The sequence below is a fragment of the Diplotaxodon limnothrissa genome, linkage group LG5 (genome assembly GCF_057381915.1).
Source record: "Diplotaxodon limnothrissa isolate DT_005_m linkage group LG5, D_limnothrissa_male_GT1.1, whole genome shotgun sequence".
Lineage (NCBI taxonomy): Eukaryota > Metazoa > Chordata > Actinopteri > Cichliformes > Cichlidae > Diplotaxodon > Diplotaxodon limnothrissa.
Window position 1 is genome coordinate 10941363 of NC_140600.1, and position 16350 is coordinate 10957712.

The 16350-nt window shown below is 42.0% G+C and overlaps 1 protein-coding gene across 1 annotated transcript; it reads right to left on the reverse strand.

Annotated features, from left to right (window-relative positions):
• Positions 1 to 938: 938 nt before the first annotated feature.
• grm6b (glutamate receptor, metabotropic 6b) lies at positions 939 to 15187 on the reverse strand. The gene is made up of 10 exons (XM_085353015.1): positions 14651 to 15187; positions 11163 to 11379; positions 9571 to 9706; positions 8540 to 8694; positions 8104 to 8244; positions 7825 to 8025; positions 6907 to 7046; positions 5402 to 6025; positions 5015 to 5326; positions 939 to 1201 (listed from the first exon to the last, which is right to left on the reverse strand). Exons 1-10 carry the CDS (start codon positions 15185 to 15187, stop codon positions 962 to 964), a joined length of 2703 nt encoding a protein of 900 aa, XP_085209141.1. The 3' UTR covers positions 939 to 961.
• Positions 15188 to 16350: the final 1163 nt, after the last annotated feature.

Genomic DNA, 16350 nt, shown 5'->3' on the forward strand with positions numbered 1-16350 from the left:
ATGGAACAACATCCAACGCAGCCAAAAGAGGTGAAGCTTGCTTGTGATGTTCCTGTGCATTAACATAAATGTAGCCTGTCTACAGCTTTGGCATGCAGCCCTCACAAACTGACCTTTATACAAGTTTGCTTGATATTTGGACAAACAATATGGGGAAAATGCCAACCATTGTTTTCCACTGTGGAAAACTGAAAAGTAACAAGTACAAGATAATGCATCCTGTTCACAATCACTTGTATCCTTTGTGCACTCATGAACTCAGTTTCCAGAATAAAAGTAATTCATTCTCTGCCAAAATAATTGCAGTGATAAGACTAATTAAATGCTGTGTTTCCTTAGTGACTGGATATTGGTTTAGCTGTGAGTGATTAGTTTTGTGGTTCGTTGTATCTAGCCCAGGGGGTCGTCATGACAGGACATAGTGGGGCATTTTAAAAGATACATCCTTCCAGTGCAAGCAGAAGAAAAGGTTACAACAGCCCATATAAATAGCATTCGTGTAAACGTAAAACACATAACCCATGCAGCCTGTGAACAGCGATGTTTCATTGAGGTTTGACAGAAGCATACATCTTACTGCCAAGCAAAGGTCTCCATTTAAGCTTAACATTTTTTAATTGTCTTCCATTTTCATGTCAACACATCTATATGTAGATCATTCTGAAGTCCGTTCAAAGTGGCTCTGTATCTTTTCCATAGCCCTGCTAAGCTGTCACATTTTCCCCATGATGTAGAGTGAGCCTTTCAGGTTTCTTTTGTGCTTTCACTTTCTGGATTATCTAAATAAGTGTGAAAAGAAACATCATCCACAAATGTTTTTGCTGGTATTTCAATCCAAAATAAAAAGGGGGGATTCAAAGAAGAAACACACAATCCAGCCACAAAGCTTAATTAAATGCTATTTTTTCCCACTCTTTGCAAACCATTTCTTTGTTGGCTTCAGTTGTCATTTTGATTCCCGTCACTGTGACCTGTCAGGCTCGACCTTGGACTCTCCGTTCTGTTTGTCGTTGGACTTCAGGGACAGGTGCGTGGTCACGGTAGCCGCCTGAACCATGGCTTTAAAGCTGCGCTTTCTCTTTTGGACGTTCTGCTCCGGGTGGAAGATGATGACGTAGACTTTGGGGATATAGAGCATGCCCAAGGATACGGTGGCGCTCAGGCTCATGGACACGGTCAGAGTGGTGGTTTGGATGAACATCTGCAACAGAGACGGAGGAGTTCAGAAAAATCCTTCCACACACACACTTCTGTGTCACTAAGAAAATTATAGATTTGTTTGTTTTGTTTTGGTGATTTTAGCCTTTATTTGACGGTTTGCAGGAAAGAGGGGGAGAGAGGGCATTTCAGCCATAAGGCTTAAGAGCGCCTGCTCAACCAGTAAGTTAAAGTAGTGCCCATAATGATTCATTAATTATGGAAAAAGTGGCTGGCTAATCAAACTTGCTAGCTTTAACCGATACTACTTCACCTTCACGTTCAAATTCTGGCACCAAAAAGCCCAACATGGTGTAGTCAAAACACAGAGTCCAGAAATCCATAGGTGAGCTTGCCATGGCTATATCCATTTGTTATATACAGTCTATGGTAATATATTTCCAATACCGCAATATAATTTATTTTAATAACCCAAAAAATATTGTTTGGCGCAATAATTTATACATAAACGCAAAACAACAAGATGTCTTGTTGCATCTACTCGCATTTTCCAGTAGGTGAGCAAGCACATTTTTTAATTTAATTTATATTTTGGTGTTCTGACCCACAAGAGGAAGCAAGGGGTCAAAGTTGAATGCCCAATGGAGGTGGTGTGTCCTAATTTCATGCATACTGGATGCAGCAGCAAGGATAGTTTGGAAAGCAGGGTACACTTAATCTGCGCTGTCACAATGCAGTCCTTACAATTTTCATCTCAAAGCAGGGAAGGCAGTGTTTTCCCCCTGATGAATGATTTATGATCTAGTATATGAAGAGCCTCTATTTATGGGCTTTGACCACATCTAGCTGCTCTTCCTCTTTTTTTCCTTTTTTCTTGTTTTGCATGCATCCGACAATAATCACAGTGAGCGACTTCTTCTGAGATCTGCCTTCAATGAATTATAAAAAAAAAACCTCATTATTCAAGAAAACTAAACAGGTCATAAATAAATAAAACCACAAGTATCATAAATAAGAAATGTTTTGTGCCATAAATAGGTCGCAAGTTGCATAATATCCTCAGCAGCAACACATCCTGGCTCATGTCCATATAGTACAGTTCCTTTTATCATCTTTTACATGTGTTTGTCCCTGTAGTGACGTCTCCCTTTATGAATGGAGCTGTTTACTGTTTAGAAGTGAAGTGGACTGTAGTTATGTGGCCCGAGCAGAAGGACTAGCTGAGAATCACTGTATGGTCCTTTCATAGGTAATTACAGTCATCACAGGTAGATCACCTCCTCCAACATGTGATGGGAGCATAACAGCCGCTACTTTCATGAGCCAGACAAAAGTTAAGGTCTATATTTAGCTCTTTTTCTAAGTGATGATTAATTGAATGGGATGGCTGAATTGGTCTTGGAGGGCTTCTTATCGTCCCTCTGCACATCTGACCTCCTTTCCTTTTCTTAATTCACTTCATTTCCATTTGGAAGAGGTGAAAAGACTTTGAAAGCACCTCAGGCAGTAATTGTTTCAGCCTGACTGGTTCATAATACAGCTCTCTATTAGCCAAAGCCCGTCTCTATTTTTCAAATATCCCTCCCAACTGTCTTGTACTTTGTGACGGCAGCAAATAGCCCACAAGCTAAATGAAACCCTCAGTACAGTGGGAGCAGGATGTCCTGCGAGTACAGCAGGAAGCAAATACGATATGACAGGCAACAAACTCAAATTTCACTTTCAGCATCTGAGGGATTCATTTACTTTCTTACAGTTCGTGTGTTACTGTGCATTACGTAACTCGATTCAGCATACTGTTTATTTTAACTGTAAGTGGAGCTCAGGGAGTGCTTATGTAATGTAACGAGATTTAATTATGATCTTGAAAAAGATCAAATTTGACTATGCAGAAGAATTTATTGACCTATCATTTAGTGGGTCAAATTATTTCTTTTAATTTCTTTTTGTCCCAACCCAACACAAAGAGCAGCCAGAAATAATTCAGCTATTCATTTGTCCTTTTAAAAAGTGACATTTTTACTAAACAGATTTATTTTTGAGCTGAAGCTATTATATCAGTCTCTGAAAGTCATCATCTGAAAATTTCCTGCTATTCTTTGTCTCATATAAAAGTTTTTGTTTTTGTTTTTTCTTGCCTCCAAAAACTGTTGGCCTACTCCAAAGAGGTTGTTAAAATTTCCTGAAAACACAATCATCAGAACTGTAAAATACCTTTCATTATTATTATTAATATTATACATAAGAAATTGCCATCTTCAACCAATTGAACACATTGGATTTGTATCATCAAATCAAAAAGCCACAAGTTATATCCATCCATCCATCTTCATCCGCTTTATCCGGGGCCGGGTCGCGGGGGCAGCAGCCTAAGCAAAGAGGCCCAGACCTCCCTCTCCCCAGCCACCTCCTCCAGCTTATCCGGGGGAATACCAAGGCGTTCCCAGGCCAGCCGAGAGATATAATCTCTCCAGCATGTCCTGGGTCTGCCCCGGGGCCTCCTCCCGGTGGGACATGCCTGGAACACCTCACCCAGGAGGCGCCCAGGGGGCATCCTTGTCAGATGCCCGAACCACCTCAGCTGGCTCCTTTTGATGTGGAGCAGCAGCTGCTCTACTCTGAGCCCCTCCCGGATGGCCGAACTTCTCACCCTATCTCTAAGGGAGAGGCCAGCCACCCTTCGGAGGAAGCTCATTTCTGCCGCTTGTATCCGCGATCTCGTTCTTTCGGTCACTACCCACAGCTCGTGGCCATAGGTGAGGGTAGGGACGTAGATCGACCGGTAAATTGAGAGCTTCGCTTTTACACTCAGCTCCCTCTTCACCACGACGGACCGGTGCAGCGTCTGCATTACTGCAGCTGCAGCCCCAATCCATCTGTCGATCTCCGGCTCCCTTCTCCCATCACTCGCGAACAAGACCCCGAGATACTTGAACTCCTCCAGTTGTGGCAGGAACTCATCCCCGACCCGGAGTGGGCACTCCACCCTTTTCCGGCTGAGAATCATGGCCTCAGATTTGGAGGTGCTGATCCTCATTCCCGCTGCTTCACACTCAGCTGCCACAAGTTATACTCTATTATAATTCATAACTTTACTTTAAGTAGATGTACAAAGTGATAGCAGCAACACAAATAAAATTTCACATCTAAAAATACTCGCTGGCCCCAGAAATTATGATATTACCTGTGATGCAGTTATGTGCGAGTAGGTTGTTGTACTCAATTTCAGGAAAACCTAGTTGCGTCAAGTTAATTGTTTTTATTTTTCATATTTCAAAATAAATAAATAAAGGCAGACAAATAAAAGCACTGATGTTATAGGTACAATATTTTATCTAAATATCGTGGAGTTTTTAATCTCTTTTTTTATTCTCTAATAAATCACCAGATCATTTTCTCACCTAATTGATTTATATTGTCAGACCAAAATCCATATAAATTTGAAAGGATCTAAAAGGGGAAAAACAGGAAATTTTTCACATTACATGCTTTACATAAAGTAAGCAGGTAAGAATTCATTAACCAGTGATGTCAACTGAATATTCAGGTAATCAAAACTTCACTCTCAGGATATAAAACTTGTTGGCCAGTGGTGGATGTTTTAAGGCTGTAGTTAACCCTCCTGCATAATTCACTTGTATTCCATTTATCAGCATTTTTCACGTCATTGTCATTTGGAAGTAAAATGCCCCTCCCTCAAAGTTTATTTTTTCTCTGTGCCGGCCTGCTTTCCGTTGCCAGACTTTCTCTGACGTTTGGTGGTGTATGCTCTCCACATTCACAGTAGCCTCTTCCTGTTTATATGAACATTTTCAGAATTTCTGAAACCATGCACTGCCCTTGTTACATTTCTTACCTTCTCTGTAGACTGCGCTGTGCCAAAGAAGATGGGTACAAAGGCCAGCCAGATGATGCAGGTGGTGTACATGGTGAAGCCAATTGGTTTGGCCTCATTGAAGGTCTCAGGAACTCCTCTGCTTTTAATGGCATACACCGTGCAGGTGATCATCAGTACAATGCTGTAGCTCAAACACAGTATGAGGGACAGGTCGGACATGTCGCACTTGAGAATTCCACGGGCAAACTCTGGGTTTGGAGGCTTCTGCTCTTCATAGTCAATGATGGTGTGTGGGGGGATCACACCAAACCAGATGAACACCGCGAGTAACTGTAGAGGAAAGGAGCTTTAGACTGCTGCATGAGCTTTGACTTATCTATGGCGGAGAAGCATTGATAAGCTTACCTGCACTGAGATGAGTATAAAAGTAATGATAAGCTGAGAGGTCGGGCTGATAAACTTAGGAGGTGTGACCGACTTCTTGCCCTGCTCAAAGATGCGGTAGATCCGGTTGGTCTTCGTCAGCATGGCGGCGTAGCTGATGCACATCCCGAGCCCCAAAAACAGGCGGCGGAAGGCGCATATTGCCACACTGGGCTCTGCAATCATGAAGAAGGTGATGAGGTAGATGAGGAAGATTCCTGTCAGCAACACATAGCTGAGCTCTCTCCCAGAAGCCCGGACAATGGGTGTGTCATTGAAGCGGATGAAGGTGACAATGGCTCCGGTGGTTGCTAAGATGCCCAGGATGGCCAAGAAGACGGGGATGATGGCCCAGGGAGAGCTCCACTCCAGCTTGATGATTGGTGTGGGGCGGCATCCCGTGCGGTTCTCCAAGGGCCTCATGTCGAATGGGCACATGTCACAGGTGAATTCATCCAGCAGATACTGGTAGCCATCACAGAGCTCGCAGTGCCAGCAGCAGGGAACACCCTTGACCATCTTTTTCCTCTCGCCAGACTCGCAGGGAAAACTGCACACCGACTCTGGAATTTTACGGTCACCGCCCGACCACTGCATCTCCTCTGACTGAAATGGATGCACACACACAGTGTGTTACTATATTACAGCTGGCTGTGACTTAACACAAGGCTAATAACTGTGAAACAAAACTCCTCAAAAATACTTCTTCCACAATCACTTAAAGCCTATGAAAGCCAGGTAAACTGGCATAAAAAGAATAAAATTGTTAACTTATTACCTTTCACAAATAAAAATTTCCTCACATTGTCACCATATTTTTAGTTTTGGTTTACAAAGAAAATCAAATGCTATACTATGATGGGTAGGGAAACTTGGAAAAGATGCCTTTTTTCTGTCTGAAGCTATCTATTCTGTAGGAAGCTTTCAGCCATCTGGCAAAAAGCTTGCAGTAAAAGGAATCTTAGAATGAAAGGATAGTTTGCAATTTTGAAAATTATACTTTCTTGCCACTTTCATATCTGCTGAATGCAAGGTTTAGCATAGAAACTGGAAAAGGTAACTATCTATATCATCTAAAAAGAACAAAGTGTCGGGTCGTACTGTAGCAGAAACGTACAGCTTTTGCACCGAATAATTTCATGGTCATGGGAACTGGATGCTGGGCACCTTCAGCTTCTAAGGTGACGACCCCACAATAATAGAGCAAAAACTCTAACATTTAGATGCCCCCCAGTGAGCAAGCATTTGGCAACAGTGCGAAGGAAAAACTTCCTTTCAGCACGAAGAACCAGACTCGCAGAGGGGCAGCCATCTGCCACAACCAGGGGGTGAGGGGAGGAAAACAGGACAACGAGACATAATGTTAAACTAGAGCTTTGTTTCCAGTTTTTATGCAAAACTAAGTTAATATCTCATCTTCTCATGCAGCAGAAATGAACTTCTGAATATCACTCTGTACCACAACTGTAGTAAAAATAGACATTTACATTGAGGCGAAGATGGTTTGTCCACTGGCCGATATTCTTGTAGCCAGGATTGCTGACATTGGACATCTGGTACTGGAAGATGTCATATCGACCCGGAGCATCTCCATTTTCATTGAACATCACTCCAGTTCCTGCGCTACCTGTTAGATGGAGACAGTCTAAATGACCTATGCACTATCAAAAGAAAGCCAAAAGTCAGAAGGCATTCAAACTGCCTTAACCAGAGAAAAACACCCCCATCTTTAGCGGCAGAGAGAACACCCACACACTGTTGAATGCAGCTTATTGCTTACTTCACTCTTGTGCAATCATGTGAAAGCTGAGTGCAGGATGCTCTTTAGTGAAGGCTCTCCTCCACGAGTACAGTCTTTCAGTGCACTCTCCTCTGTTGCCCTAACGTGATTGAATGTTCCTCTCGGGTCCCTGCAGGCGCTAAATCAGAAAATCTTCCATACAAGCCAAGGTCATGCAGCAAGAGGAGCGCAATAAATAGGATGCTTTCACAGGACACTTTTTTTTTTTCTTTTTTCCAAACTGCAATATTTTTGTATGAAAGATGAGGATGAAAAGCGGGTTCGTTGTGTATAGAGAAGAGCGAGGACGCAGCCCAAGGGAGGGGACGTGCTTTGAAGAAATGCGCCGTGTTCTGCAGCTAAGCACATTAGCAGAAACATCTCAAAGCTTCCGTTTTCAACACGACCTCCCTTCCGCTGCGTTCCCTTTTAAATTTGCTTCTTTTTAAAAACCTCTCCAGTGGCAGAGAGCGGTAGTTAGAAAAGCATGGCTTTTGCTAACAAAAAGATCTCCTTGCAGCATTTCTCTCCCCAGCAGCAACGAAATGAAACTCTCCTTTTATCTAAATAGCTAGACATATCAGGAGGTAGGTGCGGAAAAACTGACTGAAAGTTGGAAGCTCACCATTGAAGTTCACAGAGCGAATGTACTGGAGGAGCATGCGTCCATCTACGGGGTCCATCTTTTCGCACACGCCCATGGAGCCAGCACAGAGGTCCAGGTGCATGCTGTGCAAGGCGTGGGCCATGGCGTACACAGCATCAATCACAAACTGCACCTTGCCCTCCTGTTCGTACTGAGAGTCTCGGCTGATTCTTTCGTCACCTGCCGGACAACAAAAATGACCAATACATAAGTCAGATAAGGTGACACTTTTTAATTTCGGTGCTGCTCCCTGCTTACCTGTACATTTTCTTCTACCAGGATCGTATTTTATCCCAAGACGAGTTAGTTTACACTTGAAGTCATCCTCCCAGAATTCTGCAAACCAGATGTTTCTCCTGTTGTTCTCCAGCGACCTCGAAGTGAAGTACTGGTCGAACCCTGAATCGTTTACGCATTTAATTTAAAAACAGTTAAAATAACAGGACTTCACATGTTGGAGCAGAGATAATGGTAAAAAAAAAATCCTTTGAAATATGGCTCTAAGTCACTTTTCAGAATTTATACAGGCTGGAAATATCAGATCGGGATATATCAGACTTATCAATCGTTAATTTCCTTTATTTGGTGCATTGATATTAGACTCATCTGTCAATGTCACAGGCTTCTGTGGGTATGCTTATTGGATCCAGCTGTTCAGAGTTAGATTTAAGGCTCATTTAATACATTTTCCTACCGTCAATGGAGGCTCTTTTAGGCAGGATGGTGACAGCACCCTCAGCCACCTCCTCCTGGTCTTCAATCGCAGAGTTTTTGGATCCCCAACTATCCGATCCAACAAATAGGAAGTGGCCTGTCAGGTTGGCCTTTTTGGCAGCCTGCAACACCCGTCTAAAAGATACAGTTATATATCATGATGAAATTTCTTCTTCTTCTGTCATTCTTTGCTCAGAGTGGTTAGAACAGGAGACTACATAGTTAAATGTAAAACAGCATCCTTGTGGGGGCCTCTGGATGTCTGGAGTTTTGATCTCCTCCATACCTGCTTCATACCCTGGGGGACGGGGCTGTGGCTCCCCACACTCCCTAGCAGATCGTTACATGGAGAAACCTTTGGAATGCAAGCATGCTGATCCACACAGGTATGCACACAGGTGTACACACGGGTATTCACAGATGCGGACTACAGCTTTCTTGGCTGCTGCCTCAAAGCACATTGTGCGCTGTCTATCTTGCGTGCTGCACAATATCGTTTATTATTTAGTATCTACTGATATCTACTGCTAGCTAGTTTGTGATGGTGCCGGTTTTTTTTATTATGTTGCTCTTTGTTGTTTGCTTTCTCCTCTGTTTTTTTTCTCCATACAGGTGACCCAGGTGTTTTTGTTTTTTTTTGTTTATTTGTTTTTTTTCCTTCCCCCCTTCTCACTGTCTCTTCTCCCCTTTGGTTTTCTTTCTCTGCCTCTCTTTCTTTCATTCTTTCTCCCTGTCCTATCCCCCAGTCATGTCTGTCCTGTTTGTAGCAACTGAAAATAAAATAAATTCATAATTATAATAAAGGTCAATCAAATGGACCAATATGGCAAGGCCATGATGATCCACTTGGTAAAATAAATCCGCTTGGCATCTTTCTTGGCCTTAAGACAACAATTCTGATGGCTAAAGATCCAAACGGGACACAAAAAAAAAACCAAAAAAAACAGCATCCTTGTGAATATCTTGCAGACTTCATGTATCTAATACACCATGCAGCAGAGCATGACTCACTTGATGTCATCCTCATTGGCAAAGATGATAACCCCGCGAGCGTTGGAGGTCTCCATCAGTCTCTTGATGATTTTATCAAACTCCCCTGGTCTGGGCTCTCGTGGAATCCTTATGGACTGTGCAATACACAGCCCTCCTGTGTCACAGACCAAAAAAATCATCTTTTATTGTTTGCAGTGTTAGCATGCCAACATTAGGTCAGTTGTAAAGGTAGCTAGGTTTTCCCACGACTCTGCAAAAACAACACCCAGCTAAGGTGTTGGGGTTTTTTTGTCTGCTAATTATTTAGATTAATGAGCTTAGACCAATGTGTCAAAATAGCAATAATATCATAACATGAAAATCCTTGCTGTACACACAATATTATATGACCAAATCCTAGTAAATTCCAGAATGGGAAGAACACACTCAAACCTTTCTGCTGTACTGAGACTGAGCCCAACACCCACCACACAGTATCAGATCTTTGTTTTGGGTTAGAGTCGGGTGGACCAATCCAAATATCAATATTAATGCTATTATTGGTATCAGATCAATACCAGCACCAGTAGATCGACAGTTTGTCTTTGTTCTCCAAGTTCAGTATGCATCTCACCGAATTGTGTTAAATACTAAAAAAAAAAGTCTCCGAAAAACCCAGTTTCAAAATACATGAAACCTGAAAGGTGTGTTTTGTTGTATTCACTAATTCTTTCAAAAAGCAATGGTCATTAACATGTGTTCTGAATTTGCATATACATTATGATTAATCTCTGAAATAATAATGCACTGCTCTCACTCTGAGCTCCCTTGGGTCGATAATCCGATTTTTTTATACCTGCACCTCTGTTTCACACACACTTTAGAACTTATTGTCCCATCCTGGTTAAATTCTGTTATATCACTGCAGCCATGGGCAGAAATGATGTGTAGAGGGAGACAGAGGTCCTCACCTCCAGTGTTGCCTTCATCATTGTAAACATAACTGCATGTTGCTGAGATGCAAAATGATTTATTTGAGTATTGAAAGATGGATTACCTATCATTGCATGTCATTTCCTAACTCTTTTACATTCCAAAGGTGAATTTCAAACAAAGGGTGCGTAAGACATTCTATTAATTATTGATTATTATTTCACCGCCCAATAGAAAGAAATGGTTGTAACCAGCTTGCACTCTGGCAGCTCTCTTACCTTTAATCTTGTTCTTCAGGGCAGTCATATCTCTAAATGCACGAGATGATCTGTCTCCAATTAAAATTATTATAAATGACTGAATTTGATCTAGATTCACCATTCAGATACAATGTATAAAATATTATGGCAAACCATCCAGAAGTCAAGATAGAGATATTTCCATCTGGATAAAGTAATGGACAGTAGACAAAGCTGTTAGAGTCTGTCCCATACTGTCAATCACTGATGTATGTGGATTTGATCATATTAAATGTGATCACTAATACATTAGGACTAACATGTCATCCCATCGTATAGATTTAAAAGCACAAATGATTTTATTAAAGCATTGCTCCTTCCTGTCTTTTAATGAGTGGGAAAAACACAAATGACTAATCCCTTGTTGTCGTGACACGTCAGTGCAGTCAGACACACAACCTGCTTCTCTGGAGATCTGGAGGAAGGCATCCACTCCGCTCTCTCCGTAGTTGCCCTCAGATGCCAGCGTGGACACGTAGTTCCAGCCCATGTTCTTGACGATGTCCACCATGGCCTGAGCCTGGTAGGAGTCAGGAGGCACCACACGGGAGAAGAACTCATAGCGGCTTTTGTCGCTCAGCTCCGGGGCAGTCGATGCATAGCTGATCTGGGGGATCTGAGACACAGGGATGGGTCATTTGTGATGAAAGAGTCGGGTCAAATGGAAAACATGAGCAGTGCTGATTATTAGGCCAATATGTGAATCCAAAAGTAAAAGGGATGACAAGAGGCAGTGAACCATGTCAGGAGCATGATGCACCACTTACTCACAGGCAAGCCCTTAAATGGATGCCTCCCACAGTAATACTGGCAAGTCACAGTGCATTAAAATCCCAAAATTGGACTATCATAGAGCGTTCATCTCTTGAAAATCCCAGAGCTGGTTTGCACTAACGATACAGCCAACGTCACAGTAGAGTACAGATGGTGGGAACCAGAGCAGTAAAGGGGGAAAATAAGGATGGGAAGCTTAATTTGTTGGTGTGCTACATCTTTAATGACACCGTTTATGTCGACAGTCTCAACCCTGAACCTGCTAATGCCAGTCCCCCCAAACCTGGCTAACATCCAGCCCTCTCTGGAGAGCACCGAGAGATAAAGGTATTCACAAGGGGCAGTGACGGGGAGAAGGAGAGAGGACCGAGAGAACCATTTCACAGATTATCTGCAAGGATTAGTGTGGTTTTAGTCAAATTACGTTAAGCACAGAGGGAGAGACAGAGATCAGGAGCCTAGAGAAAGGTTAGCATTTCTCAGCTGTAAGCCATACAATACATTTAATTCTAGTGGCCACATGCAGCTTGCATTTGCTGGTCCGCGTTAACCCCGTCAGTCTCAGATGTACTGGTAAGCCTCTGTGGTCCAGACCACATCCTGAAATCAGGTTGGTGAACTTTCCTGCCCTCTCCTTCCCCCTTGTAAGAGTGACTGGCATGTGACATCATCAGTGTCCAGAGAAGTCTGTATCATTGTCTGAAAAGTCACTCAGATGTTTGCATGCAAAATTATAATGCACAAGACAAACACATAATCCTCTCCCAAATTAATCCCACAGAAGCATCTGCACCAATTCACTTGTTAAAATCAATAAGCCTTATCACTAACATAAGCATCCTCTTTTAGTCCAGTCTTGCTGAAATCTGCTTACAGTCATAAAACAAGTGAAGCTGAGAAAGAAACATTGTAATTTGAACAAACTAGACTGACTCATCAAGACACTGAGCCCGGGTATAGAATAAAGAGGCTGACAAACATGGATATAATTATGACCCTCTGGAATGAGTCAGTATAGAACATTCGCCTACAGGTGCATCTTACAGGGGTTTGTGAAAGCTATATTAATGGGTTAGTTATTTTACACAACCTTGAATTATTAAGGGTTTAGACCCTAAAATATTAACTGTCAATGAACATGTTAAAGAGTTAATTGCTTCAGAGGTATTTGCAAAATTTATAAAAACTTCATTAAAGAAAACTCGATGAATGCATGCTCTATAACTCATTTAAAAATAGTCTCATATAAGATACCTTACATTATTTATAGTTTATGCTCACCTATTGAAAAAGGAAAAAAATAAAATAAAGATGCATTTGGAGCAGGTTACAACAAAAAGTGTATTGGTTATGAGCAGATGTTGAATATGTAAAGAACTTCAGACTAGAAGCATTTGCGGTCTGGAAAGCAGCACATATGGACGGTAGGAGGAAACGCACTATTTAGCTAAATCTACTTCACACTGGTCACAAATTGCTGCTATCCTAGAACCAATGTCATCCTGTTACCCTGACACTATTTTGAGCCCAGGGTCCTGAGCTGTTGAGAGGGGCTTAGTGGAGTTGGTGAATTCTGTAGTTAATACCTGCCCTCTACCCAAGTTGTGGATTCTGAGCTGAAGGAGGAGCAACTTGGATGGAGGGCAGATATTAACTGCAGAATTCACCAAAACAGAAACATCCAAACACATCAGCCTGGTTGTTACAATTTTTCTGTATTACTTGCTTGCCCCAAATGTTAGATTTGCACAGACTCAGTGTTCCATCATTGCTATAAACAATGTGTAATCAGTGTTTAAAGGTCAATCACCTGTCAAAGAAAAAGAAATACCTGGATTAACCTGCAGATTCCAACAATTACAATGGATTCACGGCCCTGTAAGTGTCACTCTGACAGGCAGCAATACACAGGTTCATTCAGGTCGCATAGCTGTTTCAGTTACACTGCTTTATAATATCATCAAGAGGTGGGATGTTTATCTCTGTAGAGCAGCAGTAAGTTCTTTAGGTAAAAACATAAAGTGTCTCAATACTATTTTGGTATCAGATGTCTTCATCTATCATTTGTCCAACCCTTTCCTTAACTGCTTATCCAATTCAGGGGTTCCAGAAGTACTGGGGTGGCTATACCAAAGGCAGGGTGCACCCTGGGCAGACGCGCACACGTATCGCAGAACTAACACAGAAAAACAGACAAACATCCACACTCACATTAACACCTACGGCCAATCAACCTTACATCCAATCCAATTTCTTTTTGAATACCTGGAGCTCAGACTACCCAGAGGATGAATTCCATCAGAATGTAATCATGACCAAGGTCCACATTATCTTCTAAGGAGGGATTTAATCAATCTCAAATTTTAATAAAGAAGACCTAAATCTGCAGCGACCTAATCACAAATACTGTAACTCTACTGAGGCAGGAAATGAAGGTGCAGCTATATAAATTAACTTCATAAGTGCGAGCTCTCGCTCATAGGACGTCTGTTTATTGGCCACAGCTGGTCACTGATATCACTGCAAGCTGCTCAAATCTAAAATTAGGAATGTATTCCATATAGTTGCTCATTTTCTGGCACAGTGTCCTCGGACTTGATGTGTGTAAATCATTTTTTTTAACATAGTGCTTCTGGTCCTTTTGTTGCTTCTGACTGGTTAAAATGTGGCGGTGCTGTTTGTGATCCTCACTCACTTTCTGAGTGAAGATTTTAGATGCTTTAATACTTTAGTAATACTTAATTCTTTCAAAGTGTTAAACTTTTACCTTTATTTTGCAAGCATGACAAAAGGAGAAACACTAAAACGGTAAATTTAAAAAAAAAAATGCCTTAAGATTCCAGTAGTTGTAAAATATTAAGCAAGAATGAAAGAAATGTTAGCTGATCACAGTTTGGTTAAACTTGTTTTCTTAAGAATAATTGTCATTGTCTCTCCTGACTGGAGAGTCCAAACCCAGTGAATGGGAACTACTGTGCTCTTTCTTTGTGAACAGATTCAGGAGAGGTTGTGAGGGGATCATTTTATCAGCTTACATTCTCAAAACACTCCCTGTCCCAAATATTTTGCCCCTTCACTGGTTAACAAAGCTAGGATGGTTAAAGAAATCTCACCGCAAACAGTCTGAGTACATTGGCCACCATGATGGACACCGAACTTCCAGATGCACCAATCACCCCAACCACCCTCTCCGGTTTTGGGAATATCGGAGGCTCTCCGTTTGAGCAGCGCACATCCGAGTTGTCCTTCTGGATGAGGGCCTGGACAAAGGTGAGCGACTGTTCCAGGGCATACGTGTCTCTGGAGCAGGTGTCGAGGATCCGAGCCCCAAGTGTGATGTTAGGCAGCAGCTCGGGATCGCTGTTGATCTGGTCCAAGGCATAGAGCATGGCCTCCAGTCGATGGATCCCTTTCTCTCTCTTGATCTCTCCGCAGGGTATCCCAGCCGGACCCCGAGAATGCATAGGGAAGAGGCCGCCCAGGGTGATGTCGCCTTCGATTTTGATGGACTGAGGCTGGGTGCCCTGCTGGGCACGTGAGGCTGGACTGAAACCCACCAGCAGAACCCAAAGCAACCGAAGCCATGGTTTGTATCCATATGACGTACCAAACCAGGAGCACTGATGGGATGAGAGGACCTCTGATATCATGATGACCAGCAGAGGTACTGACAGCACTGGGCCACTCCCTCTACCTTTGACACCTGAGGGAGTTAAGAAAAGGGGTGTTAACATCTGGTTATTATTGAAGTTAGAGCATGTAGAAGCTTCATACACTTTATTCTCTCCGGTTTACCTTATTAACTATTCTTTTTATGGATCCACCACATCCATGAAGCAGTCTGGGTTGAATTTTTAAATACAGCATCCAACTTGAAATGCATAAAAATGTAAAATTCTGTGTGTCCCGTGCATCATTTTATAAATATTTATCTTTAATTCCTTATGGCAATTATGATATGTTTAAGGACGATAACTGCAGAGCTGCAGAGTCAATGCTAACAGTGATTCCCTTATTAGGTAATGATGCAGAAAAAGCACCTACAGTCTAACATCATTTCCTGTGCTTTGAATGAGAGCTGGGAAAACGTAGGAGAAAGAACAAAATATAAGCGATAGATGGAGGTGCACTTAAAAAAAAACCTGTGGCTGAAGAGTGGATTTTAGCCAAGATGCAGGATGACACAGAGTGGAAGCTTTTATCATGAAGAGCAAAGAGGCGATGATGGAAAACACTATAAATTTTGCAGAACAAAACATTGACTAAATCCTGACCGCATTTCATGCTTCAAAAGCCGGAGCAGGTTAATTATATCTGCACGAGGATCACTGCCAAAATCCACAATGATCAGTTGAGCCCGTTCCATTTAAAAAAAATCACAATTATAATTTCACAAGGCTCTAAATAATAATTACAGGATAACGTCATTTTCTTAGAATGATAAAAACTCATATTTAAAATACCTCTGCTATACCGTGATTATAAAGTAAAAAAAAAAATACATGCAATCAATGCAAGAATGATTTGAATTTCCACAAGCTGCATTAATCACATTTTTTTAAACTTCTTCATAGTGAAGAAGGAAGAAGATAAGTCTTACCTGCCCATTCTTCATGGACCAGCCTTGATTTTGTCCATCACACAAACTCTTCCACGCAGGCCTCCATCCAGGGTCCAAAATGTGATTATTATATCTGGAAGCAAGGCTCTCCTCTCCTGACTGATCGTAAATCCTCTGTCATCTCAGTCAGCCTGTGTGCGCTCTCAAAAATAACCAAAGACTCTCTAAAAACAATGGTCCAACAAAAAAAAA